General features: G+C 36.7%; 1 protein-coding gene and 2 long non-coding RNA genes across 7 annotated transcripts in view; 1 reads left to right on the top strand and 2 right to left on the bottom strand.

The window, feature by feature from the left end:
- Ubx (ultrabithorax) overlaps nt 1-7,943 on the bottom strand; it is a 98,425-nt gene extending 90,482 nt beyond the window's left edge. For 2 of the 4 annotated variants that reach the window (XM_071775677.1, XM_071775676.1), the window contains exon 1: nt 6,004-7,942. In XM_071775677.1, coding sequence (XP_071631778.1) covers nt 6,004-6,682 — 679 coding nt within the window. In that variant the 5' untranslated portion in view covers nt 6,683-7,942. Of the gene's footprint in view, nt 1-6,003 lie in introns of all 4 variants that reach the window. The other 2 variants (XM_071775678.1, XM_071775679.1) reach the window with 2 other exon arrangements.
- Nucleotides 1,091-12,006, top strand: LOC139811394 (uncharacterized). The gene is made up of 5 exons (XR_011731625.1): nt 1,091-1,418; nt 1,809-2,108; nt 2,596-2,804; nt 4,667-4,998; nt 11,541-12,006. It is a non-coding gene; the product is annotated as an uncharacterized lncRNA (long non-coding RNA).
- LOC139811392 (uncharacterized) lies at nt 9,102-20,100 on the bottom strand. Of its 2 annotated transcripts, none has more exons than XR_011731624.1 (3): nt 19,784-20,100; nt 12,695-12,763; nt 9,102-9,841 (listed from the first exon to the last, which is right to left on the bottom strand). It is a non-coding gene; the product is annotated as an uncharacterized lncRNA (long non-coding RNA). The 2 variants fall into 2 exon arrangements; XR_011731623.1 differs by lacking the exon at nt 9,102-9,841 and adding an exon at nt 9,851-10,565.
- Nucleotides 20,101-21,013: the final 913 nt, after the last annotated feature.

Here is a 21,013-nt window from a genome sequence, read left to right as displayed (position 1 = left end):
AGAATAAATAGAAGATAGTTATTCCTCTTTGTAATAATGTGTGTCCGGAATTTTCTTGATGTCTGAACTGCTTCAGTCGAATCTACAGACATCGAGAATTGATCAAACAGTTCCGCTGAAAACTGTACGCCTTTTTGAACTAGCTTAAATGTTTCTACTTCACACAGTTTACTGCGATCACACAGTTTGTTCGAATCTTTTATCTGGGCTCTGTTATATATATGAATATTATGTAATTATTTTATTATCAAAACAGGAACGAAACTTAAATATAATAAAAATAACAAGCTTATTGAAGTTCTTCGAGAAGCACCATGCGGGTCAAAATTACTAGTTGCGAGAGGAAGAAGCAAGACGTGGGACAGGACGCGGGGACGATACGATCGATCAAAGATTATACCTTAAGTCGGACGTTATATACAGCGCGAATAGCGTGATTGGACGCAAGACGATGCTTAAATTAAAATGCGAAAGGTCCGCGAGATACACGTACATGTGTACCTGTAGGCACACATCTCGGCTAATGGCGCCGAGGTCGAAACTAGTCTCTACCTTGCAGAGTGCAACAGTAATCTCTCGATTGGTAGACTGCAGCGATGGTATTACGCCGGAATGATTATGAAAATTGTGTTCTTGCTAATCCTTCGTCACGCCGCTCGCGATGTTCGCTTTTCATTCCGCTTCCGCTTAATCATACGTGATTTCTTACTATATAATGCCGTCGATCTTACAAAGCAGAATCTAACAAAAAAAAACATCTAAGAATCGCATAATCAAGTATTATTACGAGTTTAGCACTGTATCAACAGATGGATAACAGAACGAATATATTTATTCATCTGAAACAATGATGTGAATATGTCTTAAGAAAACTGATCACGAGGAAAAAACACAAACTTTATTATGATCAGATTACTCGAAACTTATTTTTTAATCTTTCATTTCGTTATATCCGTTAATTAATTACTCAATGGTAAAAATTGCATAGAAGGGTGGAATATATTCAATATTAGGAGAATAGCTAGAAATAGAATAAAAAATAAAATAACATATCCAATGTGTTGTCTATTTTTAATTTTTACTTTCGAGATATTCAAGACTACCAAACATCCGGGATGACGTACAATAATAACTAGTATGTGTCTTGTATATCTCCTGCGTTATATTCTTACTTTCCCTTGTCGAAAGGCGCATATTGTAACTAAAGAGCGCGCATTTTTTGAGAGGGCTCCAATGTTTTTCGATTGAACAGTACGAGCGGCGGGCGTGGAGAAGGGAAAAAGGGCGTAGTAAGTCATACGGAGAGGCTCGTACGTCATACTTCATCCGGGCCAACGGAGCAACACACGGAAAGGGTTCTCTCCATATACGAAGAACGCACTCACTCAGGCTGCCTCTTTAGGTCGCGATGCCATAGTGTGAGTGTCTGTGTTACACGTGCCTGAGTTTTCGTACACCTTTATACATGGAAGAAATCCGGACCGCTTGATCACCTGTGTGCAACATGCACGCCTACACTCGATGCATATCCGTCATATAATCCTCTAATAGTATGCAACAATTGATTTTAAGATGCGCATTGATATGAGAGGCAACCTTTTTACGACTAACTAAACACCATTTTTATCGCATTCTTTTTCTCATCACATTCTTAGTTATCTATATTTTTAATTTTACAGAAGAATATATGAAAATTATAAAATAAAATATTTTGATGATAATAAATGTGATATCCTTCGTAACAATTAATCACAAAAATAATTTATATGTTTATTTATATTTTTAACTAATAAACATTTATTTCATAGATGACGCTAATAAATCGTGCGAAGAAAAGCCCGAATTTGTGTAAGGCAAGACTTTGGAGTGTTTCTGTTCCGTAAAAGGGGAATCTTACGACTCATGAAGATCAGAGCTGATCTTCTCCGATACGAGAGTAGAGCGCTGTATTACCGGCAAACCTCATAAACGGCCATAGCAGCAAGTGGGGGTTTCTCGGAGAAGGAGGGATAAACGAGCCGAGCCACGATTTCGTTGTCGTAAACGTCAAAGTTACGGTTACAACGTTGTTCCTAGCTGCTTTATATTGAACGAGGTTGCTCCCCGAGGTACGTAACACCTACCTACTCGCAACCGTCGTATTGCAGAAAGTAGCACTATGCTCCTTTCCAACTCGGGAGCGACGCTGACACCACGTGGCTTTTACGCGGGAATCCGGCGGAGGAGTTCGAGATTCGTTGAATATCCTTATGACCGTACCACGCGCTAGCTAATATTAATTTCTTTTTTGTAATTCACACATTAATAACAGATACATATTTTATTCAAATAAATTAATATAGATTAATTAGCGTCTTATTTCTTTTTTTGTCTTTGACAAAGATTGCTGAACTATTCGTCATTGCGAAAACAAATTACATTATATTAATTTTTTAAAGCAGCATTTATTTAAATGCATCGGAAGTATGAATGTAAACTTCGAAAACGGAAGCTACATTAATGGCACGTTTATTCGGCATATTTATCTTGATTAATACTCCCGTATCAAGTTATCGTGCAACCCTTAATGTAGCTTTAAAAAGGATCCTTTTTTAGATCTGCACCGTAAAAGAGGTTCACTCTCAATAGGCTGGAATGAAGAGATGCCTAAATAGCACCCCAGCCTCTATCGTCGCGCCCTCTAATTACCCTGTAGACGCAGTCACCCCTCAATGAGGAGTGATAAATATTGTTCGCGTTTAGGTATATCCCGAGAAAGTGAATCAGCTCTATAAAGAAAGATATATGCTATCTCATTGCTATTGGTAAGTATCGCAGATTATTTAGTGAACACTATGTTTCTAATTTAAGGAAGAAATTACTACTTTTAGTATTAAATATAGAAAAAATTAATGTTAATATTACGTAAAATATTAGAAAAAAGTTTCGAAATTTAAATATTAATAGTATTCGCTATAAACTGAGATCGTTTACTTATATACTATCTGCAAAAATAGACGAAAACAAAAGATTAAGATCGCTTCCGTCTTTGATGAAGTCATTTTTTTTTATTGTTGATTAAGCATTTTTTGCTTAAGTTAATGAGTACATGATTCTTATACTTCAAACTTTTTTATAATTATGTGTATCTGTTATTGAATTGACGGTATTGATAAATGCGTGTGAAATATACATCACATAAAAGATAGAAGTAGATAAATAAAAAGTAGATACAGCACATTAATCACGCGCGCGTGCCGAAAATCGGTAGCTTCCTAAGTGATTTATAAAATGCACATTAACAAAAAAGAAGTAACGACAAAATGTACGTTTAATCATTGGAAATAATGTTTTTTTATAAAAAATAAAAAGCTACAGAATTGTAAATTTGTTCTTTTAATATCAAGTAATATATTAACCAGACTTATATTACGGACGCCATGTCTACCTTCACATTTATTATATATGAATTGGACATATAATCGATCTCGCAATCGTTTATCATACACTTACGATATACACAAAGGTGTAGTTAGAAGCGCGATAAATTAAGCGACAAATGCAATATTTCACACTAGCATGCATTCTAACTATATAATTACCTTTACCGCGATAAGTATTTAAAGAATGAATAGAGACAATAGGCATAAACGCATATATATATTTTTAGCTTTTCATAATAGCTGCTGCAGTAAAGGTTTAAATGGTATTATTATGCTGTCACACGGTATAAGTTTATATACTAATTTAATTTTAATACAGTCACTCTCTGCATCATATATTTGAAACAGATTTTATAAAAGTGTTAATTAGAAATTTTGTATAGTAAAATGCAATGTAACACTTCAATGTCAATATAATGATGTATCATAAATCATATATATTTCTACACTTGTTATCTAATCTAAATATGATTATTCAAAATATCACGGAAGCTACGACATGTAATTAATTTCCTACACAGCCGAGGCTACAAATCAGAGTCATTTATCGTATTTGATAATAGATGAATGCCGATAGACATTGATAGCTCTATATTTAACTGCAAATCTACGACAAATTAATCCATAATCCTGTACCGATAAATTTTCCTACATGCTCGATTGTACCAACAACACTGAAAAGCACTTGCCAGAGAGTGCGAAATGAGTCAACGACTTTCAATCCGCGAGTGCATAGAACCTGTTATACGAGTATGCGACCAATCAAATACTTTTTCTCATTCCTACGATTCCTATAAACACTGCGTTCCATGTATCATCAAAGCAATTCGTAACCCGTAATCAATGATCCGGAACATCCAATTGATCGAGATAAAGATGAATGGAAACTATTCCTTTCAATTCTTAAACAGATGATAAGTAAAATAATAACTTTGTGCGTGCATGTATGTGTGCGCTCGCGCGTAGGTTTTTCATTAAAAATGTATTATAATTTAAAATTAATAAATTACTAAATTATCGTAATAATTAGGAATTTCAGGAAATTCCTAAAGTAGAGCAAGTTCTTGAGCGATATAATATAGCTTACAAAGTGATAATGAAAAGATATACGTTTGAATATTAAAAATTGTTTTTTATAGGAAAAAATTTACGTTGCAGAATTTACATACTACAAAATTCATTGAATAATATTTTGGTGTTTCTTAAAATAATTCCTTCCTTTATATGTAAAATATCTTTTGTAGTTGAAGATGAAGAAAAAAAGAAGTGACTCTTAAACCCGACCGAAAAAAACAGTAAAGAAGATTCCCGTCGAGAAGGAAGAGCTAGAGGCGGTTTGGAGCAAAGAAAAAGGAGAGAGATAACAAAAAAAAACTGCTAGCTAGCTAGAAACCTAGTCTCAGTTGAGCTGGTAAAGGAAATAGTCTCACCGAAAGTGCGATATAACCCATGAGCCCTTGATTATATATCTACTAACGGCAAAGCAGAAGGTTATTCGGGAGTATCTCTCTCGCAATGAAAAGGACAAAGACACCGCTAGAAACAGCTGACTACCGGAATTCGGGGTTCCGGTGGGGTGAGTACAGTGGGGAAGGCACTTGAACCCCCAATTGGACGAGGACTTCCCCATTATACCCAACGTACCCAACGATTTTACACGCACTTGACTCCATTCTACCTATCTAGCAGACATAATTTTGCCAAGGTACACGGTCGATTTTCCACAACATAGCCCGCGCGTGTTGACATTGCACATGCGAAAATAAAAAACTCGTGAAATTTACATTTTATACGAATACGTATGGAAACGTGGGGTAAGACTAGCAATTTAAAAGTAATCATGAGCGCACATTTATTACTGTTATCATTTATTACTCGTTACTATGCTATCAAATGATAATTTATGCGCTCGACAATTAAGAGTCTAGAAAAATTTGCCACTTTAGAAACGGCAATATCAATCTCAAACTTACGTAAGAAAAATTTCGACAAATGTTAGCTATAACAGCAATAATTTAATATCACTTTTACATGTTAGCTTTAGTCGCTACCAATTTTTTTGTCATCGTATTTATTCGACCAGAAGGTAATGGAATGCTTTTATTTTGTCAACGATTGTAAATCTATTATCACGGGTTTTATGACGGACACGCCGTATTTCAAAACGGCGCACAAATAGACTTGGCGAAAAATTTCAACGCATTCGGCATGGTAGTACGCATTCGACGAATACAACATATATCTATATCTTCCGCTTTTTTGTAAACAAAAGAAGAGTGAAATAACTCATCTTGTTCACGCGCAATAGAAAATTTTTCATCTATCTGGATTTATTCGTGATGCACGTGAAACGTTCTATTCTATAATCTCATCCCGCACGATTTCTAGGTAATTTGATCGCGTGGAAGCAATTTTAACAATTTAGTCCGGTATAACCAGACGGGCAAACCTGATCCACCACGCCTTCCCGACCACGTGGTCGTCGCTCCCCACGTTTCCCCTAACCATAGTGGCTCCTATATTTCATCGCGGCTGTTATGATAATAGTCTTATAAGAGAGCATTTATGAATGCAAACTCACCTGCTATAGCCATCCAGGGGTAGAAGGTATGGTTGGTAGTAGGTTGCTGATGCAGTTGCGTGGCGACCGGTTGACTCGCGGACGAGTTTAAACTGCAGGTGTTCCAAGACGACGTGAGTGATCTTGACGAACTGTTGTTACCAGGACTCGATGCCGGATCGCCGCCTACGAGGCCACCGTAGCTGCTGACCCTTGTGCTCTCTGGGGTACACGCGGAGGGACGTACGACCGAATTACTCTGGCTGTTCGCTCCCGAGGTCGCTGACTGCCAAACGTCCTTGACCGCCGCCGCTGCCATCACCGCGGCATAACCGTTTTGATGGGTCGACGTTTGATCCTGTTGCTTACAGTCTTTCGTTGCCGTTGTTGAGTATGAGGACGTGGTGTGACCGGTCGCCTCAGGTGTCGTCGAGTAAAGCTTGCAGGCCGTCGCAACGCTCGCATCATACGGCGAGTCTTGAGGTGGTCTTGTATTGCTTCCACCGCCTGGGTGGATTCCTAACGAGGATGAGGTGTGATGATGATGCTGCGCCGAGGCGTAGGGCGACATACCTAATCCGAGTGGAAAGCTTCGATACGCTGCTGCAGTGGCTGGATCATGATGTTGACTCGCCGCTCCTGTTTGATGATGGTGGCTTCCGTAGAAGCCACCCGCGGTCTGCTCAAAGTACGAGTTCATTATCCCGGGTATTTTGGATCACTTACACTAAAACACCGGCACTCAAAAAAAGCGAAGAAAGAAGTCAGAGTTCAAAGCGGCCCGCAGTTACATGGAGTGCACACGGCTAGTCGAATTCACTAGTCCGTACTCCAATTCCGATGCCGGGTTACACCGATTTAACTTGTTCAAATTAAACAGAAGTTAAAACCTCTGACCTCGTATTACGTTCCGAGTTAAAACGTACGCGCTTAAGAAAGCGATATGTTTGACACGGGTGGCGACAAGTGATAGAGTTGACGAGGGACAAATAAACGAGCATTAAACAATTTTAAGAGGTAATAAAAGTCATCGGCAGGTATAGCTGGTTACACCCAGAGTGTCAATATCAGTAGGCCGTAAGAGTGTAATTCAGAATGGGTCTCATGTCAGCGGCCGGGGGCTTTTATGGTCTTGTTATGGTTACCGCTACAGGCAAAGCATAAACTGGTGGTCTCGACTATGGAAACAGGCGATGATCGTTAAACCGTTACGATGCAATAAACTTAGGTAATAAGACGGGCTATAAAATTGCCTTTGGGTTCCTCTACCGCGTGCTCGCCCGACGACGATTCGGTCAGCCGGCACGCGACAGCCACCCTCGCGGGCGGTTCTCTCTCTTTTTCTCTCTCTTCCTCTTTTTAAAATAAACTAAATTTTCGCGTTCGATCAGGTAAAGGCCTCTTGAAAAGCCGGTCGATCTGTCACGGAATCAAAAGTGACTCCGCTAGTTCGCACTGCACTAGCACTTGTCGTATTGTGACTTCGCTGACGACTGTCTGGTCCGGTACGAGTCAGAGAGGACGATGGGGATCGTAACGAATCACGGTATGCCAGTGCGGTGGTCCACGGCACACTACCGCTTTTCTCGCGCCCCGTGTACCGCCACTCTGTACCGTCGTCCGTCTCTTGCTCGCTCGTTCACCTCGTTTCGTCTCTGTTCTTCGCAGTCGATTTCTCTCGCACTCTCTCCGAAGTTTCCTTCCCTGTTTCACCAACCACCGTTTCTCCGTCCACTCTCTCTCTCACTCTCCGTCACGGTCACTCCTACCCATTCGTGCGGTTGTCGCTTCTCACTCGCGCCGTACTCTTCCTCCGGAGTACTACGTCCTAACGGAGAGATCGCAGTGCCCGTATCCCTCCTTGTCCCTCGTATACCATCCCCCTCCTGGTACGATAACCGAGCTCTCTCGCTCTGTCTACTGTCGTTGTTGTCCCCCTCTTCCACCCCCAACGCGTTCCCCCCACAATTGCTCTCTCACCCTCTGATTCTGTCTCGCTCCACCTCTCAACGATATTCGTCCTCTCCCTTCCCATTCGATTTAACCTCTCCCTCTTTCTCACGATACGATTCCTCAGTGCCCCCTATCGAGCGTTCCAGTAACTCAACGACGTACCGCCAGATTAAATTCGTACTCGCTCGTCGTGCGCGTCACATTTGAGACGCGCGAGCCAGATAAGACTTCGGTAGGAAAGAGGAAAGAACTTCTCGTCGCGGCGCACGAAAGAAAGAGAAGAGACGAGATAGCAAATAAGAGAGGGATGAAAATACGTAAGGACACGAGCAGAAACGGATAAGAAGACGGGGCAGGAAGAGGGTAAAGAAGAAAAGAAAGAACGTTATGCGCAATTGCAACAGCTAAGAGCAAGACGAAACGGAGCGAGTGCCGTTGCGATAGTGCCGAGGAGGGAGAATGTGCCGCTAAGGGAGGAGGTTATACTTAAGGACCAATCAGAATTGAATTCGTCACGAATACCGCGCTGGTGTGGCATGAAAGTTCCTACGCCGTGTGAAAGTAGTTCCAAGTCGGAACGACGCCCATGAGCGGCTAGGCACCGCCCCGCGGACCCCCACTACCGAAACGTGCGAGATACCGGTGGATACAGGCACGCTGTGTGCCCGTACCGGAGAGAGAAAGAGGGAGAGAAAGAAAGGGAGATGGAGGACCGCGCGGCACGCGCGTCACGCAATGTTTCTGCCTTCTCTTTCTCTCCTCTACAACCGTTCGTGGGGATACGTGCACCGCCACCTTTGAGTCTTGTAGCGAACTAGCCTCGCCAGATCCATTCAGACATTCAAACGACCAACATCAACGAGCTATCTCGCGATTATCGTTATTGCAGTAGCAACATCGTAAATTTGTCGTGACGTGGAATAGCCTGATCGACAAGTCGTGCGCTAAACGGGAAGGTAAACGGGTTTAGAAACGAAGAGCATTATGAAACATCTCGATCATTTGAAATTGCATTAGATCGAACCGGTCCGATATCGAGGCTACTCGACGATGCGAGGATGATGTAGATATGAAAATAAATGTAAAGATAAGAATATATTATCGTAAACGCCTTTTACGAGGCATTTACCCTTGTTTTACTGATCAATTAAACGACGATCGCACAATTAAAATGTCGTAAAAGTGAGCTCCGTGAGGTCAGTAGTCAAATAAGCAACTTCTCACGGCGCGTGCCACGCTAGTATCGGGAGTGTTTATTGGGATGTAAATGTCGCTGGATTATCGTCCCCGCGGTTCGCACCTCGTAAATTATTCCGTAACGAGCCGAGTAATGCCCATCATAAGCTGCTCGCTAGAGCTGACCCTAGTTATTTGCTTACTCGTTCTTGTAATTATGAATACTTAGAGTATTAGCTTCCTGCTGTGCTCTCAAAAATACACGAGAGTAAAAGATATCCAAATTCGAATATTTAAGTCGGCATAAATGCAAAATGGTTGGACCGTTCTAAGTAAACGAGAAAAATAACATCCGCAATATGTTCAAATAATCTGCTAAACAGTCAGCTATATAAAAACTAGCTGCTACATCCTATTTTTAATTATTATAAATAATATAGATAATAAATACAATATTATAAATAATATAAATATAAATATAAAAAAGAATGTAATGCATAATGCTAGAGTTATACTCCTAATAGATGGTTGTATCTTCACTATATATACACATCGTTGATCGCTGTTATACACTGAATAAGCGTATAAATTACATAAAAGTTTATTAAGCTTTTAATTTGATGGTGCCGTTGATGAAGACCCAATACAGTTTTCGCTTTGCGAGACTCCGACAGGTGGCAGCCCGTTTGCTTGAAAATCATGACGGCAATAAACTTCGGTTTTATGACCACTTGAACAGAATCGTAAAAGTCAGGGCCTTTAAGCTTATAACGTAGAAGGGCGCGTGTCGAATATAGTGGGGGCGTGAGGAAAGTCACCATGTGAATGGGGAAGGTGTAACGGGCCATATGGATACTCAAAAATGGGCCTAAATGCCTTCTTTAAAACGGCATTTACATCGAATGGCTAGTTTCAAAGATATCCCCCTTTAGTATCAAATATCGTTTTAACGAATTTAAATTTGATGAATCTACCGATAAAAGTCAGGTACCTATCTACTGCTTGTATGTTATTAAGTTTCATCGATGATTTCTGTCATTATGTTAGTGTATTTTATAGTTTTGAATTACACGCTGTAGAAATTGAGTATTTCGTGCTTATTGTTATACCGTGATATATTCCACGCGGTACGAGCAAAAACGCAGGTATCATCGCTAACTATCGATAAAAAAAATCCATGTGAATGATAGATGGTTCACTCTATAGATAGATCTAAACAAAAAACTAAAATGACGAAACGAGAATTTTGAAGGAGGGATTAGAAGGCGTAGCTATACGAGAAGACGAACACTAAAACGATGGGGCCATTGCACCCGAGTCGGGCAAATCTGCGCTCTTGCTAAACCAGCATTCATTCCTCATCGCTCTGGTGGCTTTGGCTCCTCCACTTTTCTCCAAGCAATGGTTCAACGCACTGCTTGGGCTCTCATTCTGGTTGAATCTTCCTTCTTTCTCTATATTAACATTGCTTTTTGTATTGCACATTCCTACGCACTCACTATCTCGCATCTCTCTTTTTCGTATTCAATTTAATAATATTTAATCAACAAAGATTGACATTTTAAGATAACATTGAGATTATTGCTGTTATTATTTCTTACGTAAAGATTGTGAAACTCAAAATACGAAACATGACAACGAAAGAAAATAGTGAACTGGATAATATTTTAGCGAATTACATTTTGAGTGTTTTAATCGAAATGTTAAATATAGCATCTAATTTGAAGATAATATAAATAAATAAAAATTTCTTTGATTGTAATATTAATAATATAAAAACTAAAATCTTAAAATATAATTTCTTTTAATTATGTAATAATTTACCCAGTAAGCAAGAAACATCAAGAAACATTTTAACTACATTACAGCAACGTTTTAACATTAATGCAATGTAGTTGAAATGTTTCTTGACGTTTCTTACTTACTGGGTAATTTTTACTAACAGCGTACTGTACTCTAAAAGATATAATCTTAAATGGATTAGCATGTGCGTGTGTATTTTACGATAGCTTTTATAACTAGACAATGTTATTCTTGCTTTATCATACCATTAAAAGTTCATAAATTTTTAAAAATCTTATTAATTAGCACTTATATTGATCGGCAGGAGTAAAGATAAAATCACATAGCAAGGATTTGGAAGATGCTTCCTTTGCCATCTGGCGGTCTTTCGTGTCATCACCTGATTGTAAAGGTTGCATCGAATTTTCTGTAGTTTCGCAGTCGATATTAGGAATTTTACAATAATCATTAACGCATATATAAATATTTAAAATGTATTGCACAATCACAAAAATTTTAAATTCAAACTATCACTGCTGTTATCTTTACAAACAAGACAGTTGTCATTATCAATTTTCGCGATGCACAGATGCATTTATAAATTACGAGACAAAACATGGTATTTATGTTTATTTTTTCTGTTACAGATTAATAACTAAAACGAGAACATCGACACTTGCGAGTATGATAATGACTGAAAGACGTATGAACGAATTTCTTGCGAGACAAAAAAATAACTGGAAAATTATCAAGAATAAAACGAGTTTGTAATAAGAAGAAAGGAACGCGCGAGGACAGCTATTATAACCCAGTAGTAATTGACGACCAATTTATTTAATACGTTCAAGACTCGTTAAAGCTTAAGAGTGATCTACCTTACCGATTGAGAAACTCTCTCGCAGGTGAGGCTAGTGAGGTAAGGCAAAGGATAACCGTTAGTAGAAACCTTCACCTGAGGGTCTTTGGATGTTCAAACATCGTAAAAACACATAATTCGTCTACAGTAATTAGACATCATATAATTAAATAACATCAGATAAATTACTACCTGATGCTCGCGTTACGTTTTTGATGGCACAACTACTTAAAATCGCTTTGTTTTTGGTAGCTTGATGTCTGCGTAATCGATAATTGTCGATAGAAAAAAACATATGAAAATCGGATATCGAATTAAATAATTTACTTTACATCAGAGATATTAATAAATTTTATGAAAAAATGGAATGTAACAATCCATAATTTATTGCAGAGATTGAAATATTTCGATTCATGGGTGTATGTTTCTATATCTTTTATATTCTATAATAGATTTCTTGAAATATTTTAAAATTCCATAATCTATATATATGTACATTTATAGAACTTTTTATACACATATTTTATATGTGTACAAATTTAATATTTATAAATACACACACTAAAATTTATGAAATAAAATAAAATGAGCAAATTATTTTAATTTACTATGTGTAAAACACACAGGTAAATTGCATCAATACGTTTGAATTGAAACATAAAATGAAATGAATGAGGCCATAAATACTGAGAGCTAATGGTAGGGTGCGGGTAAGCTATTGCTAGAGAACCATTAATTATACTAACATTGTAAGAGAACACGCATTATATCCTTGTAAAGAGCGACATTGTCCGTTATAGAATATATACTATAAAAAAAATTTATTTATAATTGGCGATAATTGGTTCAGATAAAAAAATTTTGTCGTATATTTTTTTTTATCGTAATAATTTATAAAAACTAATTTGTAATACTGCATAAACAAAATTAATATTAATATCTTACCTTGTCATGTTGAATGTAAAAAGACGACGTTTTCTATTTTCCCATGAATCAGCAAGTTGGACATCCGATCTGAAAAGAGATATATATATTGTATAACGTAATGCAAGAAAATGCACCAATATTTATTTCATTTATTGCATATGTTAAATTTTTAATAATGATATTTATGTAAAATTATTATATACACCCTTTATACTGTTAAAAAGTATTTCGGTTTAATAAAAATGCTATTTCAAAAAGAATCCATAGAAGGGAAATATAGAGAATCCGGCACACTATACTGTAAATGAGTATATAAAAGCATATGGCGTAATATTCTATGAATATCTGAACACTGAACGCGTTTACTTTGTATAAATATGATCATCGAAGCATAAGCTTCTGAATTCGCTGTTTGTATCAAATGAATAATGAATGCCTGATTCTGAGCCCTACAATGATATTCTGTTTGATAAGAACACTGATGCTCTTTGTGCTCTGATCGTGTCACATTAAGATTGACGGAGAACTTATCACAGATGATCATGCAATTCTTGCGTCAGATTTCAGCTCTTATAATATTAAATTTTTTATTTGTTTTAAACTTAATTTTATTCAAATTTCTACGAAAATAAAGGGAAGACATATAATCACACATTACGATTTTTATCATCGATTTAAATCTAAGATTTTTTAAATAGAATAATGTTTTATATTTTTCTAATTCTGATTTGTTCGAAATCTTTTCGTGGCACATGCCATTTCATAATAAGTATATGTAAAAAGTCAATAATAACATAAAAGATAAGTTTTCATTACTTAGCATGTACATTACGTTGAATAATCTGTGAATAGTTTTCTAGCGCGTTATAGCATCAAGCTGAAACTGCGCTATATACAGTACGAGATAATCTAACCAATCCGCAAAGTCTCAATCAGCAAATTTAGTATAGCAACAAGACCACGGGAGATAGTATTACGTATAACATCGAGCGTGTGTATTAATACTCGTTCCATTGAACCGTTGAAGATCGCGTCTAATATAATACAACAGTAATGCATTGCATTACTCTGCAACTCAAAGCTTCGGCATGTTGTGCCATAGAATTGACTGTATGATGTAAATTTGCAATTCAAACGTTCACGAACATAACATGAATAAATCGGTGGAAGAGGATCGAAGAAAGTGATGGAGGTAAATGTGAAAACGGAGAAATATAGGACTGGAGAGAAATATATAGAACATATAAGAATTTATCTCAACGATTGCGCGAAAAATATCTCACGAAGCATACAAAATTTTACAAAACTTGCTAGTCACACAATAATTCTATGTAGTACTTCAAATATTCTGTTTTGCTACATATTTCATGAATTTTTAAATGATTAAATAAAATTATTACACAATAATTTTAAACTTTTAAAATCATAATTTGTGTAGATATAATTTTTTTTACAATATATTGTATATATATTGTATACTATAGTCCATTGATTTTCTTGTCGTAAATATGAGAGCACAGAACATCTTCGTTTTTTAATAAGAACATAATCGTATGATTCGTTCCATGCAGAACCGCGTCAGCCGCATAACGAAAAAGTGGAGGACAATACCTTTTATGTCAGATATTAATAAAGTTCAATGCGTCAGGCACAACCCTTCAAAACCCTTGCAAAAGCAATGATAGCGTAAGATCCACAAAGGACGACGACGATTTACAACCGACGATATGCTTTAATACAAAAGCTGAATGAAGAATGTCTTTATTAAAGCGCTCTGTACCGAATTTAGGTCAGCGTCTTCCATCACGAAAGTCGTTTTAGACGCAACTACCATGATGATTTCTTTCATGAAGGTTATTTGAATTGGAGAGAGGGCATAGAATCGGGCGGATCCTAAACTGAGAGACGCTCTAAAAGAAAGGGGAGTGACTTCAGGTATTTGTACCCCCGGAATCCTTCTCGGCAACCCCGCCTCCAAAATAGTCTCTGGACCATCTTGCACAACATTCCTTTTGTAGACGTCAAGGTCAAGACTGGCTAGGAAAATATGGTATCCTCTGCGTCAGAAAAATTGTACACGTTCCTCGACATTCCATTCCGCTTGCGGCGTGGCGGACAATCTGTTTTGATCTTGAGATATTAAGCACAGTAACATGTGACAAGAATAAATTATGTGCTAGATATACGACACTGTCTTGATTAAAACGTGAGAAAAGATTTCGCGAAGATTCTTAGTTGATTATAATACTCCATAAAATTCCACATTCTTTTGTTCTTCGTCAAGATATTACAAAACTCAATAAAAATGCAAAAATATATATGTATAAATATTTCACAATAGAAAAATATAATATTTTAAATCTAAACATATCAATTCTCTTTTTAATTACAATAATAAATTACATTAAAAGATTATCACGTAAACATTATTAGAAGGATAACAATGCGTGTATAAATAGATAACGTTTACTTAAAGAGTATATTATCTTATTTTTCCATTTACGTATATTTAATCTCGTGAATCTATATTCTTATATTTTGTTAAATTAGAAGTGTTGCGTCGGACTGTCAGAATATCCATTTTGCACGTGTTATTATTTCGGATAATGATGAAATCCGTGACACTATAATTGAAAGAACTAATAACACGTAACAGGTAAAAACCTGTACTGCGAAAAAATTTATAAAGAGAATATGGACAGAGCGCAGGATCAACGGACAAAATTGTACTGAAGTCTGGGGAAGAGGGTGATGAATAATGGATGATACGACGTGACCATCTCGCGCCCAGTATGGCCTGTAGGAGTTAGCCGTAATGGTCCGTAAATTGGTAAACCACAGGGACAATGAAATCGGTGTGCTTCGTTCTGTAAACGCTCTGTTATTACGCGCTTTCCTGCCTGTATGATTATATCAAGCGCAGTGAACTAACATCAGAATAACAGCAATACAAACATGAAAAATTCAACTTGAGTTTTTTAGACAATTAAACGAAAGATGATAATGATATCACATATTATCATAATAGATTTCAATTGAAGTTTATCATATGCTCGTTAGATAATATATCGCAAAGTACATGTGTAATAAAAGACTATTTTTAGTGTCGCTGTATTCCAAATCATGCAATAAAGTAGATTATTCACTTTAATTTATAATGACCAAAAATACTTCCCGTGTTACGTGTTAGGAAATGAATATTTTTTAAATAAATTATTACATGAATATCAGATCAATTAAAATTATAGTTATCGAATTTCTGTTGTCCGGAATTCACATCATAAACTCTAAAAAATTGGTACTAGATATCAAAAATATTTTGTGTGCTCCAAAATTCTGGTTTCATAATAAAATCCTCATGTAACGTATATAAAGAAGTTTACAAATTGACGAAAATAATAACAATAATTTTGTGAAAAATTTTGCTAAAAGTAATTCAGTACTCGATCGGGAGACAAAGGCAGAAGTTGTTCATATAAAATAATTGTTTTTATATAGAGAACTGCAAACAAATAGGTACTGTGAGGCTTAACAGGCGTAATACTATAGGGAAAATTGTCTTCAGGAGGTATATTCTAACTTGTCTAAGCTGCTATACAAATAAGTGACATTAGCTCTTAACTTTGTAGGGATTTATAACACGGGATTTGTATCAAGAAATTTTAATATAAGAATGTTCAAAAATTATCAATGCTACATGAGCAAGATATTTATCATTAATTTTGATTTAATTACGGTAGGATCAAGAAAAGATATAATTTCAAAAACCATCTATATAAATAAATTTTTATCACCGAAAAATCTTTAGATTTCAACGTTGTATATAATCATCATATTTAAGAATATAATTATTAATAATTGTTGTGCATGAAGTATGACTAATGTGAGCTATACTTTGTATATAATTATATATGTATGTAGTTATGCTATAATTATTTTAATGACTGCATTCTTCTTTGGAGATAGAGTCCTTGAAATAGTGATTTAAACGCAAATTGCGTTTTATATAAGCAGAACAGACATAAATCGATAATTACAAAAAACATTACGATTCCTGGTGAGGTTCTGCCAATTATTTCACGACTGCTGGTTTCTACCTACTTAAAGCAATGAAGGAGCGTAAACGATATTACACACGATAACCTTAGGCGCTAACAAGTTCAGGCCGATGACTGAACACGCGCGCGCGCGTCAGATTAGAGAGATAAGTGGAGTACATAAATGAGCTTCCGGTGCATGTGTAAATAACGTAAAATCGGCAAATACAACGTGGCGGTGAGATGGCGTGGAATAAATGATCGAAGAAACGATAGCGATCGTTCTATAGCTGAGTGTTCTGTGACAAATCGAAGAAAAAAATATAATTTCTTTAATCAGAAAACTTGCGACAGCGTAATCTGTAGATCCCAACACTTTTAGCGTACTGGTGATTACCATTCGATAGCAGCAGTAAAATCAATTGCAATGTGCAATGTGTCAGACGTAATAATAACACTTTGCGGTAGCCGCATTTGACAAGTGATAAAAAGTTCATCAAGCGCGTAGGTTACATCAACAAGAATTTCCAACCATATCTCATTAAAGTTTAACACGATCAGCGCTAAAATGGCAGTAATAATTTATATCCAAAAAAACTTTACTTAAATATATTTTGAATATAATATTTTCATATAAATAAAAAATTTTTGTGTTGGAAATCTCACATTCTTTCGAAAAGCACACGATAATGCAATCGTTGCATATTTCTTGCATTAAGTATGTTCTTCGCCAAAATATGGAGAATTATAGAAATAACAGACTCTGCAGATAGAATCGCAGAACAGTGGTTGTGAATTGCCAAACTGCATTAATAACATATATGTATGTTGTTGCGCATAGGATATGCAGTATATAACTGCATAATCCTAGCTAAACGCAGAATGCATGTATAATATAGTACGTGTATGTGTTATATACAATCATACTATAATTATTATTGCGTTCACACGTTGCTAAAATCAGAAGTCGAATATATTCCTTCTTTGTTACGTAATATCTAGTGGCGATGTACAGTTTTTATGATGAATTGTATATTGTACGACTCTTGTTATGCGATCAAGCGTGTATGTAAGACATAGACGCTGTGGTTTAAGAACAATGGAACGAGATAAGATCATACGCGCGCGCGTGTACGATCGCCTGTGTATGTGAAACAGAAGTCGCGGACTAGTCCTAGATATCCTGCGCGTAGGCTTGGACAGGGTCAACGCGGGGTACAGAGTGTAAAAAGGCTCTACGTGGGCTGGTAAGCTTTTCATCACGCAGGTTCATCGGGGCCACGAAGAAAGATCTGGGGAATGTGCACGCTCTGAAGAAGTGCTGAGATGGACCAGTCGAGAGGAGAGCTATGCGAGAAACCAATGAGAACGCGACCTTACGCTCTTATCTTCCTTTGTCCGTTTCTTTTCTGCGTTCCATAATCTCAACTTCGTTATTGCGTCCCCTTTTCCAAATAATTCTTCATATTTTTCTGCATAAATCATTTTCCTTATTACTTATATTTCTGTTATTTTTACGTAGAATAAAAGTTCGTTGTATTCGTTTCTTCTGATTCCGTTCTTAAACGTTTTAAGGAGATGGAAGCGCTTCTTTTTCAGTCTCTTATTTAAAGATGTAATCCTCCTCTCTTTTTCAATTTGCTATCTTTGCTACGTACGTACGCCACCGCGCGATCATTTTTCATCTTCTATTTTTATCCTGACACGATCGCTTCTTTTTAATCCTCTCTCTTTCTCTCTCTGTTTCTTTTTCTTTTTTTTCATACTTCCTTTCCTTTTTTGCTATGTACATTTCTTTCCTTTCCTTCTCCTAACAATGTTTGTCACCCCCTATTTTCGTCTCAACCTGATAAATGTTCATCTTTCTCTCTATATATTTTTTGTCACAATATCGCTTTTTTGTGACAATATCTCTTTCTTTTCTCAAGTCGCCTTTTCACTGCATGATTATTTTCCTCGCCATATTTGCCACTCTATTCATTTTTTTTTTTTCAATCTCTCTGTGGTCTACGATATTTACTAATTTCATAAAACGTCTTTCAATATTGTTTTGCATATTTTATTAGGAAACGATATACGAAATCGACATTTCATTATATGTATAAAGTACCTACATATGTTCTTTCTTATTTTTAAACTTTATAATTTTTTATTTATCTCTTTTAACCATGTCACATTATAATATCAATTAAGTAGAAACTGATGTAGAATTTTACAATCCATAATTCGATCTCAGTTTCGCTGACGAGTTTATCAGAAATCTGAGAATACTTAACTATGCGCGATTTTTCGCTACTTGTAAGCAAATATGGCAAAGACTGTGAAAGAAGAGAAAACATTTATCTGATATATACTACGTTTATATAACGTGCGCGGAGTCGAAACATACCGTGAAACTCGAGCTAAAGTACTCAGTGTGTTAGGCAATGAAGTGTAAGTGGATACGTTTTGTGATCTGTTAAAATGCGATGATATCAGCACTCTTTTACGATGGAGAACGGTGGAGAACTTGGTTAGTTATTTACGAGAACTTGTAAATTGCGAATGTTAAAGAGTAAATAGTACTCATGAAAATTTAAAAAAGCAGTCTATATTCTATACAAAAACAAATAAAACAATAAGAAATTCGTTACAATACACAAAACTCGTATATAAAATCTGTTTCAGCTTAGTGGTAAGAATTTAATTTATTGAAATTAAAATAAACAGGCTTTCCTGATTATGTCTTATTAAATGCTTTGAAATCAATATTGAATTTTAATTCATTATCTAAACAATCAATTACATTATTAATAACAGCTGTATATTATCATCTCATAATGAAACTTTTTTTTAAAATATCGCAGATTACGTTACATCAATAATTATGAATAAAATAATGTAGACAGTCGTGTATCATATTTAAAGAAACAGCTTTAGTAATGTCTACTGATCTATTTGTGTTAATTAAAAGTATATATTATAGATTACTATAAAAAGAAACGTATTATAGATTAATATAAAAAAGACGTAGTTATACAAGTGAAAAAATATGAAAAATGCTCAGAAACATTAATAGTACAGAAAATACCTGATGAATGGAACTTCAATGAAGGTTGGTAAAGCGAGCGTCGGTTGTTAGGGTTGCATCACTGGCTACCATAATGCACTGCGCTCAGCTGACATTACAAAATGGCCGCCCGCAGCTTGGGCGTGGTCGTTTCATATCAATTAAAATTTGTTACTCTTAAATTTGCAAATACGTCTTAAGGATTGTCGAGATCAGATTGAAATTAATATGCAGAAAAACAACACTGTGACGCGATTTGCACTTCCACTTCGAGAAACGCTTGACTCGACGTGATTGTCGCGGCACGCGATGTGGATGCCGCTGCTTCTGTAGCAGCCATCTTGGTGATACTCCCTCCATCATGCGCGCGCGGTCCTCGTGTCACAACCTCCGTCGCTTCTCTTTTATCTCTCTTTCCCTCCACTCTGCGTTGCGTTTCTTCTGTACGCCTTTCTGCAGCTTGAGAGCGATATTCTACCGTGACAATCTCTTTCTACTGATATGCCATTTAAGAATGTTCTTTTTTATCTTAGTGAGCACGACAGGCCATTGTCTTGAGCGATCGATATCGTCATGATAATTGTCACATATTTGTCGAATTAGATGATTTTTATATATATTTTTAATTCGACCAAAATCTTTATCATATTACGTTTATTTATCATTTACGTAATAAATCTTATCCGGTAAGTATTCTCGCAATCTGTCTGACACAATAAAAAGTGCAATAATCCTTTTTGACTTTTATTTCAAAAGTGTAAATAATAAAATGTCGCGGAACGGAGCCGTGAAAGCGACATCCAGATATAAGTATCCAGCGATAATTTTAACGAAATAGAGCATCGCCAAAACGGCGCGGCGGCCCGATGCCCCTCTACCCTATCTCCCCTATTCTGACCCTGATCCCCCATACATCTCTAGGGCTACTCGTCTCACGCTACAACGGCGCAACTTAGTATTGTAGGCATTCCGAACGAAGTTTCGGGGACGTCAGCGTGCGTGTCGCGAAGAAAATTAACGACGGTGATGACAATTTTGAAATTCGCGAAGCGTCGCGGATCACCGAAAAGGCATTTAACCACCGACGCCGGATGATGAGTCGAAGAGAGGACGGCGGGAGGGAGGTCGGAAACGGCTTTGGAAATGTTTGTGGTAAGTGTCGGTATACGCGCGAGATCCTCGCGGTTGTGTGCGTGTGTTCTGTTCGGCGGTACAAAGCTGGTTTTCGTCGCGGCAGGCATTCTGTCCGGA

The sequence above is a fragment of the Temnothorax longispinosus genome, chromosome 4 (genome assembly GCF_030848805.1).
Source record: "Temnothorax longispinosus isolate EJ_2023e chromosome 4, Tlon_JGU_v1, whole genome shotgun sequence".
NCBI classification, from domain to species: Eukaryota; Metazoa; Arthropoda; class Insecta; order Hymenoptera; family Formicidae; genus Temnothorax; species Temnothorax longispinosus.
The sequence above is the reverse complement of the archived record's forward strand: the minus strand, read 5'-3'. Positions and strand labels throughout refer to the sequence as shown.